The 16,271-nt window shown below is 52.8% G+C and overlaps 1 protein-coding gene across 4 annotated transcripts in view; it reads right to left on the minus strand.

The window, feature by feature from the left end:
- HNF1B (HNF1 homeobox B) overlaps nt 1–16,271 on the minus strand; it is a 138,563-nt gene that overhangs the window by 36,389 nt on the left and 85,903 nt on the right. For 2 of the 4 annotated variants that reach the window (XM_026517573.4, XM_026517572.4), the window contains exons 8-10: nt 12,293–12,492; nt 7,381–7,567; nt 5,379–5,614 (exon numbers count right to left, since the gene is read on the minus strand). In XM_026517573.4, coding sequence (XP_026373358.1) covers nt 5,379–5,614; nt 7,381–7,567; nt 12,293–12,492 — 623 coding nt within the window. Of the gene's footprint in view, nt 1–5,378; nt 5,615–7,380; nt 7,646–12,292; nt 12,493–16,271 lie in introns of all 4 variants that reach the window. The other 2 variants (XM_026517571.4, XM_026517570.4) reach the window with 1 other exon arrangement.

Genomic DNA, 16,271 nt, shown 5'->3' on the forward strand with positions numbered 1-16,271 from the left:
AAAAAAGAACACTTCAACAAACAGATTCCAAGGGCACTTCTCCAGGAACCTGCTGGCCAGGGTTCTGTCCTTGCAGACAGCTTCCTTCCTCCTCCGAGCTGATTGGAGACAACAAGGAGTCCTTGAATCATCTAAGGGTCCTTCAGGGGGATTAGGCATGGCCAACCGGGCTGCCTACAGCGATAGCTCTCCAGTATCTCCCGACCCCTTTGTGCGGAGCCTCTGAGCCCCACCAGCCCAGCAGCCAGGTTTCTTTGTATGCAGACCGGGGTTGGTCCACTATCAGGAGGAGGTTGCCCGCAGAATCCTCCGAAGGCTGGGCCTCTTAATCTCATTAATATCCTGATTGTCTTCCTCAATCTAGTGGCAGCCGATGGGGTGGTACCGCAAGATAAAACGACCTTCAAATTTAGCAGATAAAATGGCCGTCAGATAAAGTCCTTCTGAAGGAGAACAGGGGAGCCGGTCCACCGCCGAACGCCAAGTCAGTGCCTAAGTGTTTCCTCAAACGCCAGCTGTTTCAAGGCAGGATTTGTTTCTTTTCTGAACTGGAATAATCTGCTACTGAGGAACAATAGGGCTTGTTTACCATGGGGACCTCGCTGTGGAGATGAATATTTTTACAGCCGCCCCCATAAAGCCCCGGCCCTCGTCTGCTGCCCGGAGGGGCGGGGCTCCAGAGGTGCTGGGTCCGCGCTGTCTCCCGAGCCCCATTAAGTCGTTAAGGCATTTAGTGCCCCAGACAGTGCCGACTGCAAGGCCAGTTCAAATCCCTGCCCAGATGGGGCTGGGGTCATGAAAGGGGGGGTGTGGGTTTCTTCCCGGGGTAGGGTGCAGAATGTTCCTTGGTCAGGGGCAACAGTTGGTGCGGGGGAAGCAAACTAGCCAGACTGGGAGACCACCCCCATCCTCGGCCACGCTCTCCTGAAGGCTTTTTGTCATTCAAAGGGGAGCCATAAGACTGGGAGAAGAAAGTACTGTGGGGTGTGTGTGTGTGTGTGTGTGTGTGTGTGTGTGTGTGTTTCCATGCCTGCAAAGTTCTTAGCATAAAGCAGAGATACTCAGCATGTGATAGTTCAAAACCTGTCTGCCACTTAATAACTACATGAACTTGGGCAAATTATCTACATTCTAAACCTCTCCCCTTCCCTGATTGTACGGGACAGAAGGTTTCTACCCTTACAAGGTTGCTGTGAGGCTTAAATAAGATGATGCATGTAGGTGCTCAGCCGAGGGCCTGGGACCCCGGAAATACTTAACACGAAACGTTATGGTTATTCACATGTAGCCATAACCCCTCCATTGGGCACTTTGGAGATTTCCTCGGGTCCTACTGATTTCAGCATCAGGGGAAACAGCAGCAACCACACAGATATCCTGGCCCAGAGTTCAGTCTGCCTAAGACCCAGGCTAAGATTCTTGTGGGTGACTTGGGAGGACATGTGAAAGGGGCCAAGGGGACATGGGCGGCAGGATTCTCTGGGTTTTGAGCTCTGATCTGACCATTGGGGCAATCAAGTCCACGGGGCTCAGAGAGGGGGCAGTGAGAGTTTGAAGGGAGGCAGGAGGAAGCAGCCACAGAAATAAAGGCCCCCACTTCAAGAGGCTGTCAGTCAGGGCATCCAAAGATTCTTCTGGAAGGGCTCCCTCTCACCTCTGTGCCTCACTTTCTTTCCAGGAGGATGAGCCTCAATCTCCTTCTCGAGAGATGATACAAGAGTGAGGGCATGACGCGTGTGGCAAACGAAGGCCGATGAGGACCGTCTGCCCCTCCCTGGCTGTCGCAAGCTGGCCTGGTGAGTTTGCTGCAGACCGGAGCAAAGGGTACAGGGAGCACCTCAGCTCACGCAGCTGGATCCCAGGGCTTGGGCCAAGGCTAGCCCCGCTTCCATCCCACGCCAACTTCCTCCTCCTCCTCTCCTCCTCCCTGAGGCAATCAATACAAGCACCTGTCTCCAACCAGTCCCTTTCCTCGCCAAAGCCCTGCTCTCTGACCTTTTGGGGGCCTTTCTCTTGATTCCGCTCCAGAATGGAGGTAGGGGCCATCACTCCGGGCCTGCTCAATGGCCTCAGAATGGGCTGTCACGGGGCCTATAACCAGGGACAGCTCCTGCTGGCGAGAGCTGGAATGGGGGGTGCAGATAAAGGCTTCCAGGCCGAAGATAAATGGCTGCCTGCAGCCTGCTACGGTAACTTCAGGCCCCCAAGAAGAGCAAACAAAGGGGGCCCCTGTGACTCTCACTGGAAAGATGAAGGCCCATCAGCGGCAGCCAGGCTGGTTCAAAGCCTCAACTTAATTGTCAATTAAGCATGCATAAGGGAGACCAAGCCATGACAACCCTGGCCGCATGCTGGCGTGTGATTGTAAAGCCGGGAGGGGCAGCGCCGAAAACAGCTGATCCTGCTGACAGTGTGTTTGCAGGGCACCTTGTAACCAATCAGCTGCTGACAGAGGCAAAGTGCTCCTCCTGCCACTCCTATTGTGCGGGACATTCCAGCACCCGGGTCACACTGTGGTCACTGTGGGCAAGTGGGCCGCAACACACCGAGACTGGCTGGGAGACCAGAGGCTCGTTGGAGATGGGATGCTCTCCTCTCCAGGAAGAAGGTTCAAGGGAAAGATGTGTCTCTAAGGTGCCTCCGGGCCTCCTGGCTCAGAGGCTGGCGTGCGGAGGGGAGGGAGTGCGGGGTAGGGGGACTGGGGCCTTGTGTCCGTCCCCCTCCCCCAGCTTAGCCTTAGAGGGTACTAGTGCTGCTACTGACTCCGGGTCTTGGTTTCTCCTTAGCCCCCGCTGAGCTCTTTTTGTATTCTGCATCCAGGTACATTTTGGGCTTGGCTAGAGACCATGCCTGGGTCTTGGGGCCCATGACAGGAAGCGCACTGCGAGGCTCTGCAGACTGCACGTAGCCCACCCTGAGTGCCGGGCTCCAGCCTGCTGTCCGCCTAACCTGGGGGGCATTGCCTAGGAGCCCCAGCACAGCTCACATGCCACCCTGGCAGCCTGAGAGGGGGCCACGGTCACCCCTCCCAGCATTCTGTACCCCAGGCCCCAGCCCGGTCCCAGGGCCGGGGTGCATGTCACCGCCTCTTAGGGATAATGCCCCGGGGTGAATGTTAGAAGGAAACGGACTGCAGCTGCCCGCCTTTCTTTCCGCTGCTGCTGCTCGCAGGAACGAGAGCAATAACGATAGTCGTCAGCGTTTATTGGGAAAGATGGTGTTTACACATTCTCTCATTTAATCTTTACGTGGGCCCGATGAGGTAGGTCCTCTTTCTTTGTTCTACAGACGGGAAAGTCAGACTCAGAGAAGTGATGTGACTGGGTCATGCCGCAGCTGTGGGCATCACCCTGGCTGGCTAGGCACAGGACTCAAACCCGAGTCTGGAGAATACCCTTTCTGGGCGTGTACAGGGACTCTCGCAATGAGCCCCAAGGGAAAATTCAGGCGGAGGTGAAGGCAGCTACTGAACATATACAGTGCCGCATAATTATTGCTCCATGAATAGGAGTTTCTCCCTAGAAGGACACATGAAGCCCGGAAGACAGCCTTGGGCCCTAGATGGTTCTGGGCACTCCATGCCAGCTCCTGGGGGCAGGGGCGCACGCGCACCTACATAGCACAGAGTGGGAGTCAGCGGGCCTGAGTTCTAGGCGCATCTGCCCCTCGCTCTGTTAGCTCTGGCAAGTTACTTCCGTTCTTGGGCCTCCTCCTTTGAAGCTCCTCCCAGTTCTGGCATTCCATAATTTTTTAAAAGGCTGAGATCTGGGGGGAGGGGGGGCTAGAGAACCCACTCCAAGGGGGCCATGCCTTCGGGGACGCCTATCAGAGAGCTCTCAGGCTGGATTTGGCACCCACCCTGTTCTGTTTCCAGCACCTGCCCAGCCGCTCCGGCCCCGCTCCGTGTCTCCTGTCAGGATACAGAAGGCCTACGCCAACGACCCCGTGGTGACCTCACCACAACCCCAGCTTGTCAGAAAGCTGCCCGGCCTTTGTTCGGCTTGCAGGCTCCCTGACTTTGGTGTGGAGATCACAGGTCCCAGCACAATAGCCATTGTCTTCTCAATAATGCCCCTTGCCCCAACCACGCCCCCCGCCGCTCCAGCTCCAGCTCCGTGCATCACCGCGGGCGGGCGGCAAGTGCCCCAGTCGTGCTCCGTGCTGGCCACATGCCGTTTGCCTCTGCCCTCTGAACCCTGCTTTGAATTTCCGTTAAGGGACGGAGTAACTCTGCCATCAGGCTAGCAGTGCTCTTCGGGGGGGCTTCTCTGCCTCTCAAGAATAACCCGAACTTTCTCCCCATGTGGCTGAGCCCTTCCCTTCTGCGGGAGTGGGATCCAGAGAAGGCCCCAGCCCTGGACCAGGCTTTCGTGCTGGGCAGTTTCAGGCGCCCAGAGACCCTGGAATTAGTCGTGCTGTGGGAGCACAGTGCGGAACAAATGCTTGGAGACTGCCCAGCCCGGGCCCCCCAACCCTAAGTCCAGCCCCAGACCCCAGGCTGCTCCCAGCAGAAGAGCAAGCGGCAGGCAAGCAGGCAACAGGCTTCAGGACCAAGCCTGAGTTGCGAAGGGGGCCTGGCTCTCCTTTTGCAAGCCCTTCCCCGGAGCAGGGGGCCGACCGTGCCACCCTCTTTCTACACGGGCACCAAGCCAGCCTCATTAGTAAGCACACCCATTCTGGGCAGCCAGCTTTCCTGGAAGGACTGAGCCCCAGGGGGAGAAGTGCTCACCCTCAGCATACAGGGGTGCTTTCCCACAATGATGTGGGCTTCCATCCTGACAAGCCCTCACCCCACAGCAGAGCCACCTAATGCAGGCCGGGGCCCTACAGTAGCACATAGTAGGTACTCAACCAGTTTTGGCCAACTCAACGCCGCCAAGATTTTAAGTGACTGATTCCGCGCTTACTCTGGCAGATCACCAAAGCCAAACAAGCAGGGACTGACTTCCAACAGAGCGGCCCTTCTGCACAGGCCCCCGGGCTCCTCCTGCTATGGCTGGACGGAGCCCTGGGGTGGGATGCGGACGGGGCGGAGGTGACCCCTCTGCCTGCTGTCTGGACCTGGCGTGCCAATAAGGCAGCCTCTCCGTGTCATCCGACAGTCGCGCTGCCTTGCTGAGTCAGCAGCCACACAGGGAGAAGAAAGGGGACCCAGGGAAGGCTGGGGAGGGGGGCTCCCTGGAGGCTGAGGAAGGACTCAGAGGAAACCTGACCACAGCCACACACTGTTTTCACAAGAACATCCTGGCCGTGGGAGGAGGCCAGCCCTAGCACCATCCCACCATGTCCTCCTCCGAAAAATCTTGAGCCAGATGAGACCGGTGGGGAGAAGCAGGACGGCGGGGTTGCCAGGGCAGTGGGGCCTGGGCTGGGCTTACCTGACAGCTTATTTGGGGGAGAAGCGCTGGGCTGGTGGTGGGGAGAGCCGTGGGAGAGAAGGGGGTTCAGGCTGTGCGTCTGGTTGGAGCTGTAGGCATCCATGGCCAGCTTCTGCCGGAACGCCTCCTCCTTCCTGCGGTTCGCAAACCAGTTGTAGACACGGACCTCAGTGACCAGGTTGGAGCCCAGGCCGTGGGCTTTGGAGGGGGAGACGCCTCGCTGCAAACATTCTGCCCTGAGGATGGACCAGGAGGGAAGATGGTGAGCGAGCGCAGCCAGGGGAGGCTTGCTGGTCCTTGGCCCCAGACACACAATCTCAGTGGTCTCGCTTAGGGGCGTGAAGAGGCCAAGGATAGAGTTGGGGCCTGGGGAAAAGCCTGGCCTGAGAAATGTCCAGCCCATGTAGTTCTCTGATCACATGGCTGGAGTGGGGCCCAACACGGGGGCCGCACAAGCTCTGTGGCCTGGGAACTGAGAGGCTTAGGCCTCCAGTGTGGCTTCCAACACAAAGAGAGCAGCCAAAGGGCAGGTAATGCAGGGAGAAGGTCCAGACTAGACCTCTTGACATCTTACGTTGCTATTCTTCCCAACCTCCAAAAGGTAAGGACCTTTACTAGCCCTGTCTGAACCCTTTCAGAGGGACTTCTGGTCGACTGGGCTTTGGATAGACCCAGAAGGGTGCCAGGGAAACCATATTCCTTATTTGTGCCACAGGAATCCTCTTCAAAGGGCAGGCTGGGTGAGGTGAGAGGACGACACGCAGAGGTGGCTGGTCTCTAGCTTCATCGCTGCTGGTGAAACCCCAGGGGCCAGGTGTGAGAGGGACTCTCAGACACCACTGGGTGCTGGGGGGCTTCTCATTAGCAGGGGGACACAGTATAGCCTGGGGACTCTGTGTCATGTCCCTTCCTGGCTTCACCTGCCTAGCCATATCCTTCTCTTGTCAGAGCCAGCCCAGGCCACAGGTGAACAGAGAGCCCATGGGTCTTGGCCAGAGCAAAGACCAGACTTTCTATTTTATTTTATTTTATATTTTATTTTACTTTGTATTTTATTTTATTTTTTATTACTTTATTTTTTTATTTTTTTTAGAGCAGGAGAGAGAAAGAGAGCATGTGTGCAAGCCCTCGCACAAGCAAGGGGTGCGGGGGAGAGGGACAGAGAGAACCTCAAGCATGCTCCATGCCCAGTGAAGAGCCTGACATAGGGCTCGATCTCATGACCCTAAGATTATGACCTGAGCCAAAATCAAGAGTCAGACGCTTAACCGACTGAGCCACCCACACACCCTGCCTTTTTAAGACCAGACTTTTTAGAAAGTCAAAGTCAATATTGGAGTCAGGGAGGATGGCAGGAATGAAAAAAAAAAAAAAAAAAGAATATCCCAAGGATTTCTAATAGTTTTCTTTAAAATTACATGTGGTTGTTAAGATACAGAAAGAACTCTAATCAGCGCAGGCAGAGCGGATTGGACAGATCTGACCAGTTTTTTTCTGCCAAGTTTCCTCTTGGACCAATGGTTGTACAACAGCTGGTCAAAGCCAGAGCCAGTCTCCGGCTCAGGGACAGTGTCCCCTGGTCCGCACAGAGGCCAAACACATGACTCTCCTTCCCCTGGCGCCATATCTTAGGTCGGCATCCTCCAAAGTATCTTCCCTACAGTAACAGTTCGTGGTGTAAGTATCCCCCAGAAAAAAAGATTTCGTGCCTCACAATCAACTCGACAAAGCTAAGTAAGTTTCTCAACCCTGACTCGGCCTTCTCAGAGTCTTTAATACGTTAATATACATCCGGACTCTCCAGCAGGAAGCATGCACGGGAGGTTTCTCAAACTTATTTGTCAATAACTGGACATCAGGGTTCCGTGGAACACACTTTGGGAAACCCTGCTGTAGCCACACTTAGCTGGAAAACCAGTACTTCAATATCCCAGCACAGAAGGGATGGATCTCAGGTCCATGTGCTCGCCCGCCTGCTCGAGTGAGCTTCTGGTGGTGTTACCTGTTGCACTCCTCCACTAAGGCCTCCCTCTCTTCCTTGCTGGGGTTCTTTTGCCGGTCGTAGGCCTGGTACAAGATTTGCTGGGACGCGGGCCCCCATTTGAACCGGTTGCGACGCATCTTCTTGTTGGCGGGCTCAGAGCAGGCGTCATCGGACTGCCCAGGCCCCTGGCTCTGTTGACTGAACTCTGGAAAGAGAAACAGCAGCTGATCCTGACTGCTTTTGTCTGTCATATTTCCAGAACTCTGGACTGTCTGGTTGAATTCTGAAAAGAGAAAGGAGTAGATTTGATAGGGTCTGTAGCCTTCACTTGGCAGACAGACAGACAGACAGACAGACAGACAGACAAAAACACCTTTATTCCTCTCCCCTAAGCTCTGCCAGCCGCCGTTATTATGTGTGGGGCAGTGGGGTCCAGAGGGGAAGCCCACAACAGGCCCCTCACTGCCCCTCTCAGTTCGCTCCACCAAAGCCACCCCTTTCCTTTCTTGGAAGGAGCTCACATGTGGCCCAGCCACTGTTTTAGTGGCAATGTGTGTTCGTTGGCTCACGGGCCCTCAGACATGAAGCAACCCTCTGAGTCCTGAACTCTTGTATTCTGGTGTCCAAGGGGAAGAGCTCAACCAAGTCTCAGGTCTGGAGGTAAAGGGCTCAAAGGTCCACTACGCACTTAGACAAACTATTCAGAGACTAAAAACAGCTCTCCCCATCTGCCCTCTCTTCATGTATCCTAGGCATCTCCATTATGACGTTATGCTCTTAGAAAAACCCAAGACCCAAAACCTGTTCACTATTACTTTGAAGTAAATATAACTGGAGTTTTAGAATAGAAAGAGAAGAAGCTCTCTGGTTTCAGATCATTTCAAAGGCAATGGTGTGTGTTTCCAGGGGTCCCTTTAAGAAGGAAACAGCCCAAGAGGGAAAGGTCTTACGGATCTGCCTACACTTTTGAAAGGTGGCGAAGGCGGAAGACCGCGAACACACGACCTTTCTAGCGATGGCACTGAATGAGGTGGGCAAAGATAAATGTGGATGAAGTGATGTTCCCCGTCCTTTCAATTCCCAGGATCCGGGTACACAGCGACCCTCGATACATTTTTTTATTGAACGAATGAATGAAAGGTGGCCACTCACCCAGTGGGGACACCCTAGCCTCTACGGTTTAAATGAGATTTGCTATTTACTTGTGGGAGATGAGAACTTTGTTATTGTCTTCCTTAGACCTACACGAAGCAGGGTTCGGAGTCATTAGTTCCATTTTACAGATGAATAAGCATAGAGGCAACCACCCTGCTGAGCAAGGACACGTGACAGATCCACTTCCTAACTCCCGGTCCCCAGGTTCTGGACCTTGATGTTTTTCTTTCTTGGTTTCTGGAGTCACTCCTGCAGGTCTCAAAGGCCACTCGACCCCAAATTCTCCAAGGTTCAAAGTTGGGCCACTATTTAATGCTTGAATTCCCTCTATGATACCCTACCACGAGGTCTTCCAGTCTATACCTCTCCGGCGACGGGGAACTTACTACCTGTCTAAGGCTCCATTTCCGTTTTGGTCCATCCTCAGGAACAGTGGGCTTCTAACCAGCCTGGACCCAAGACTCAGCCACAGGCGGTGCTGGGCTTCCTTTGAACTGGTTGCTGATTGGCCAAACTATAGGCAGTAACTGACCGTGTCGCTGGGGCATTTGATTTGGGCCCTACCCACTTTGGAGGATTCTCAGGCCACTTACAGCCCTTTGTTCACTGATTCCCAACAATAGCTTCAGATACCTCGAGAGAGTCTCTGCCAAATCTCCTGGCAGGAAGCCACTGCTTCAGTTTTGGACACTGGAGGGCCCCAGCCAAGTCACCTAGCTCCCCCCTCTCTTGGCCTGCCCCCCTGTGGAAGGGGATCGGTGGAAAACCTAAGGGGGCACTCAAGCATCTTTCAGAACATCTACCTCTCGTCGGGATGAAGATGGGGACCCAAATTCCCAGGGAGGCCGTGTTTTTCAAAGTGCTTTCACACCTCTTATGTTATTTGGTCTCCAGGGCCACCTGAGGGACAGGAAGAGGGGGAGAAAGAAGTTCCCTGCTCCGAGGTCTGTCTTAATGTCTCCTCTCTTCCCCGCGGCATCACCAGGTAGAGGCAAAGCCAGTATAGATAATCCCAAGGACCCAGGATCCACACGAGGCTCTTCACGTGCTACGAACCGATGTCATGACAATAAACGAGTGCTGAGCCACCTGTGTGGTGGGGTGCCCTACAAGGTCCATCTAATTCTCACAACCTCTCCACCAAGAAGGATTGTCTTCGCCATCTTGTAGCTGAAGAAACGGAGGTTCGGACTGGTTACACGACTCGCCCAAGGTCGCACGGATGTGGGGCACGGGCCGGGATGCGAGTCCAGCCTACAGACACTGAGGCTCCTTGTCGACAGCCTTCGCATCACCTCTTGCTAAAAACCAAACCCAAACAATACATCCACAAAACCTTCAAGTCTGACCTGGGTGCAGGTAACAGAACTGACTCCAGGTGTGTCTGTGGTAGGTGTGAGGCCCACGCACAGCTGCTCGGAGCTTGGGGCTGCCTCTGTCTGCCCTCTGGGGAGGCAGCCCCGCACGACTGTCAGAACCCAGCACGCACCAGGATCCGCCAGGCTGCCTCGACTGCAGGTGCCCGGAAACATCCGGGTTCTGCCCACCTCAGGACCCTAGCCTCTCAAGTTCTGAAGAACTAGACTTTGGCCCGTCCTCCAGCCACCACCACCTTTCCCTCACTTCCTTCTAGATCAATGCAGGGAAGAGGGGAGACAAAAAATGTTTGCTGCCCATAAAAATTAACTTGGAGAAGCTGGTTTCAGCAGCCTCTTTATAGGCTCAGGAGCCAGCTTGGACAAGCAGATTCTCTACATGTAGATGGGTCCATGAATATTATCACTGATATTATCATTTTTAGCTTTTCAAGAAAATTTATGTCCTCTTTTTAAATGCTCCCCCCTCTTTCTTCTTCCACACATTCCATCTTACTTGCTAATTTTTGTCCCATGCTTGTGTGTCTTGTATTCATCCTTCAAGAATTGGTTCCAATGCCACCTCCTCCAGGAAGCCCTCTGTGATGTCTCCAGGCAGTCTAGCAATTCCTCTGCTGCCCCTTGTGTACGCCTTTTAACAGCGCTTATAAAGCAGCTGTCACGATTTGCTCAAACATGTCATCTCCCCCATTAGGTGGTAGGTCCCTGGAGAAAAAGGCCTGTGAATCTCACAGCCCAGGACAGTGTCACCCAGAACACCTAACAGATGTTCAAATGATAAGTACAGAATGAAAGAATGTATCTTAAGGTTTAGGTCTTGCATGGCTTTAAAACAGTAATAATTTAAAAAATCCCCTGCAAGGGACGGTCATATGTTTTTTGTAAACCGCCTCTTCTCGAGCACCTTGAGAAACTTTCTGGGATGTGTGTCTTTTTCATAGCTTCTAGCTGGCCTTTCCTGTACCCCTGTGCTTTCTGGGAGAACGTCCACTCAACACAGGGAGGCAGCTCAAACTGGAGATGCCACGTGAAGCTTGGATTGGAGTGAGGGTAGGCCCAAGGGTTCTCTGGCCTTTGGACACTGTGGCTCCTGAGAGAATGTTCTCAGACTTTCCAGGAATGACAGAGAGTTGCTTCATGTCAAAAACACAAATTCTTCAAGACCTAGCCGCCATGGGTGGTGAACCAACCCGGAGCTGAAAGGGGGTCTCTTCTCCTATGCAGCAAAGAGCTCCGGCCTTGCTCTTCCGACCTATCCTTTAATGCTTCCAACAAACAGCCGCCGTAAGAGACGGAGGTCTAAGACCTTTCGCTCCACCATGAAGGCCTTTCCGGCCCATGGACACAGAGACAATAAATACGGAAACAATCCCTTCAGAGCAATGTAGGGCAGAAAACAAGAACGATTTTTTAAAAGTGGCCATCCAGTGAGAGGGGGAAAAAAATCCAACCCAGAAAGTGATAGGAATTAGTATCTTGACAAAGACAGAGGAGCCCACGGCCCAGAGGAGAGTGTACAGAAGTGAAATTCATACAAAAATTTCCTGGGCAAAGGGCCAGATCGAAATAATTAACAGATAATGTAAAAGTCTACTTTCCTAAGAATAAAAATAGTCCGCCATTCAAATGCAGTTCAAACGTCCCTATGCTTCAAAACAAAAATCTCTTGGTATTACTGAGGGGCAGAAATCCTGGGACAGAAAGGAAATCTGGGGATGGAAGTGGGCATGACAATTATTGATTGGTCAGCGTCCCAAACGCAGACACTGTGGCTGTGTCCTGCTGTAGCCAGAGTGGCGTCTTCATCAGACAGGTCATCGGCTGAAGTCTCAAAACTGCTGCTATATTGAGTAATCACCTTCAATTGCTTCGGGATGCAAGTGCACCCCCCTCCCAGAAACTGGGTCAAGTTCAGAATAGATCTATATACACAGTATCTTCTACTTGGTACACCCTCCCCAGAGGGGAGGAAAAGAACAGTAATAGTCATCAATAGGTATTGATTGCTACAGAATGCCTTCCTCGGGAACCCCAGTCTGTGGCCATATCAAGGGGAGCTGCCTGGCTTACTTTGGGGACAATATTCCACTGCTACCTACTTGGTTTCAAAGAGAAGGATGCTGGAAGCAGGGACCAGAAAATTCAAGGTACACGGCTCACTAACGGACTGGTCAAGGCGGCTGGCTGGGTAGTAGGGGACCGTGGGAGAGGAACATGATGGAAGTCAACCCACTGTACGGTCACTATGAAAACCAAATCCACCTGCCAGCTTCCTTCTAATCTGCCAAGCGCTACGCAGGCCTTCTTGATGAAAAAAGAAACTGAGGCATCCCACAGGGGTCAGAGTTAGGGCAAAGGTCACTCCGGGTTGAGGTCGAGGGGGCGGTTCGGACACTTACGTCGGAGGATCTCCCGTTGCTTTCGGACGTACCAGGTGTAGAGGGCTGCGCGCTTCTGGGTCTTCATGGGGGTGCCCTTGTTGAGATGCTGAGAGAGGTGGGACTGGTTGAGACCCGTGACATCGACCACTTCCCTCTGGGGGATGTTGTGCTGCTGCATGTAGCCCTTGATCATTTTGGCAGCCCTCCAGGGGTCCTCGCTAGACAGATAAGCACATGGTTAGGATTCTGGCGGAAGACGTCTGGGGAGAAAGATTCTCTTTTTAGGGCTTTTGCCTACACTCTCTGCAAAACTCTGATCTTCAGCCACTTCTCCATGTGCCCAAGTGACGACCTTGGGAGAGAGGTGAGGCCAAAACAGAAGGGAGATGAAAGTGCCTATACAGTACGCTCGGTCCCTGTCATCGGGGATCAGGAGAGTAAAGGTGACGATGACTTCCCACCTTCAGGGATGGGAAGGCACTACTAGCACTCACTTTCTTAAGCAGGAAGAAAAGTTCCTGTTTCATTTTGCTTCCCTTCATTTTCCTGGAAAGTGAGGGACGTGAAGGCAAGAGGCCTTCTGGAAAGCGGAAGATGCCATCAGCTTGGGGCCGGCTGGCTGATCGCACAATGACAGAGGGCGGCATCAGTTTGAATCCCAGAACTTTTCCACATTATTTCCCTTCTGAGTGGGCGTCTCAGTTTCTTGTCTCATAAAATCGGAGTGAAACGTTTGCGTCCATCTCCTGAGAAGCAAGGAGGACTTTTCTGCCAAATGTTAAACAGTTTTCAGAGCTTCAGAAAAGCTTTAAGAAATACAACCACGTTCCTCCTGGAGTGAAGAATCCCTCCAGTGAGGCGAGGCACGTTTAAAAACAAAAACGAAAACAACCCTCCACAGCCCCACCTCTCAGATGAAACCTAATGGGGATGAATAATTTCAAATCAATTTCTGAAAAAGATATTAACCATCCCAAATGCCAGGGTTTCCTGTATTCTTACCCTTACCCTATCAGGGAAGAAATGTATCCGGAAGGCAGTGTTTCTCATACATTTCAAGCGTGGGATAAGAAGAACTTGCTTATACTTTTCATTTCTCAGAAACACAGGTACCCAAAAAGCTGCTTTATAGCAATGTAACTGCCTTTGAATTTTATTTATTTAAAATGCTTTCAACTTTGCCAATATCTTTTCTCGCTTATTGAGTAGATGACTTTAAAGCGAGAGGTGTAACTTAAATTTAAAAAATGAGGCACAGTATAGAACAAAAGTATTCATACAATACATCCACATATAGTATTCGTTTAATACAGCTGTATATTTAACTTTAAAAAAAGACCCAGCACCCCTTTCCTATATGCTGATGTGTATAATAGCCTGATGGAACATGAAACAAATAAAGGGAAAAAATTAGTTTCATATGAAAGGATAAAAAAACGTATAAAGCAGAGGACAAAACAGATATACTGTTGCAAATGAAATTGTCATTTCTAAATGGTGCCTATCACATGGCAAATAAAATTAATTTTGTTTGATGAATTTAAAAATCCAGGGGGTAAACATTTTGTAAGCATTTGATTAACTGTGGTTATTTTCAACAAGTCTTTGATACTAAATTCGTGAGATCACAGGCTTTGGTAGAGACGTTTTGAAAGACAAACTTTTAAGAGTATATATACTTATACACACACACACACACACACACACACACACACATCTCAAGTATTTATAAAGGTACATCCAAGTAATGAAACGTAATGAACTAACAAGGACAAAAAAATGAGAAAACGCAGTCCAGTTCCACACCTGGAAAATATCCAGGGAATGCACACACTCGTATAAACATCAGCGATCATTTTAAAGCTTATTTCTGGCGAATATTTCCACAGGTATTTTTTAGGGTGCAAAAACACTTTCAACAGATACAAACAATCGCTTCGGAAGTTAGAAAACGTGTTTGGATTTTCAAAGTTAACATCGCTCTAACAGATTCTTTGACTCTGTTTTGTTTAAATTTCTTTACCTGTGTTCATTTCATGTGTCTAAGAAACCTCCCCAAAACAGTTTACTGTTCTAAGATGGAAAGGTTCTGTGGAAAGAATAATTAGCTTAACGACTGGGAAGGTTAAGAAAACAACAACAACAGGGAAACCCTACAAACTCCAGCGAACTTTCAGCCCGCACTTAATGACCAGAGTCAGGGGTAAGATGGCGTAGTTACACCTTCACAGCTCTTTGACCACACAATTCACCTGTGTGCACCGGGAGAACCCCAGACAGCTGGCTGCGTTTGTTCGTTTGAAAATACGGCTTCGATCGAGAGGTTCCAAACCCCGACAAATACACGAATCCGGAGCAACACGAGCGGCCACTGTGCTCTGAGCTCAGGTGTCAACCGCGCGACCGCGGCGCCCGAGTGGGCCCAGCACGCTCCTTTCCAAACGGTGACTTTGCGGCCCACGAGCAGGAAAGCCCTGGACGCCAGCACAGTTCGCCCCGCGCTCCTGCAGAAGCCTCAACTCTGGCTTCCTTCCTTTCCAAATGCCCCTGGGCGCCCCAGCCTAGAGGCCGGCGAGCCAGGCGGCTCCAAGCCCGAGCCCGGGGCCAGGCGGCGCGCAGTCCCCGACCTTCCCTTCTCGCCTCTCCCCTCCAGGAGGTATAAAGAGCGGCCAGGCAGTCCCCAAAGAGGCTTCTGTTCTGTTCTTTCCCCTTTACGGGAACAGGGTGGGCAAAAAAGGGAGTGCTCAGGAGTCGGCGCTCAGGAGCCGACCGTGCAGTGACCTGGGAACCGCTAGCAATTTCTTGAAAAATTACTTTAATAAAGTCTGAGCACTCCCGAAGGTGGGGGAGGGAAAGCGGCACCCGCCTGGGAAAGGGGGGAAACTCTGGGTCTGTCCTGCGTCTCTAGGTCTCCACCGGGGTGAGGGTCTCGGCCCCTCGCCTCCCTCCCCGCCCCGCTGGAGCCAGGCGCTGCGCGGAGGGCACAGGGCCGAGGCCCGGGCAGGGCCCGCAGGTGTGCACCGCCCCGGGGCGGCTCGGGCAGCCCAGGTTAGGCGGCGGAGGGCTTGGCCCGGAGCGCCCCGCAGCGCCGAGCGTGCGCACCGGGGCCGCGGGCTGCCCCACGCCGGCGTTCGGACTTCCTTCCCCTTCTAAGCCGCGTTTACAACTTCACCAATGAATAACCCGCCTCTCTTTTCAACCTAATCACGACTCTTTGTGTATCTTTCTGTTGATGATTTATAGAAATAAATTAATAACACCCTAACTCCACGTGCTGCCGTTTATGTTACATCTCTGCTGCGTCCAGCCCTGCGCGGGGCTGGGTGCGGAGGGGGCCCTGGGTCGCCTCGGGCTTCGCAGAACCTCCCAGAACCCCGCTAGAAGACGGGCGCTTGGGGCCGGTGTTTGGGCCTGGGCCCGGCGGGCTTCCCGTGGCAGGCGGCCGGGAGCTCGGTGAGACTGGCCGGCCCTGCTCAACCTCCAGGCCGCCCTGGAGCCCCAGCCGCTCCTCTTCCAGCCCCTCACCTTCCTGCGCCCAAACCCCGGCGGGAAAGAAACCGCCGCCGCTCGGGGGAACGGCGAGGGTAGAAACTCAAACCTACGAAGAGCAAAAAAGTACTTTGGGGTAAAAAAAAAAAAAAAAAAAAATCTAGAAACCCCCGAACGTCTTTGCTAGAGAGTAAGCCTCTGGGTCCCCAGATGGCAAATTCAAATGCAAGGTCACATCCCACCCCAAACTGCTGCTGCGGCCGTGCGACCGAGGCTGCCTGAGTCGGGCGCAACTTTGGTCCCGGCCCCTGCCCTGAAACCTCGGCGCTGAAGTGTCCACGGCCATGCACGGGACTCGGTCCTAAAGCCAAGCGGCCGGGAACGACGTGCGGTCTAAGGGAACCGCTCGGCTCCCTGGATAATTAGTAACTAGCTGTCAAAGCCCTAGGCCGGTCGGGGAGGCCCAGCAAAGGATCCCAGAACCGCCAGCCGGCCTGAATTCCCCGAG

The sequence above is a fragment of the Ursus arctos genome, unplaced genomic scaffold, assembly GCF_023065955.2.
Source record: "Ursus arctos isolate Adak ecotype North America unplaced genomic scaffold, UrsArc2.0 scaffold_24, whole genome shotgun sequence".
Lineage (NCBI taxonomy): Eukaryota > Metazoa > Chordata > Mammalia > Carnivora > Ursidae > Ursus > Ursus arctos.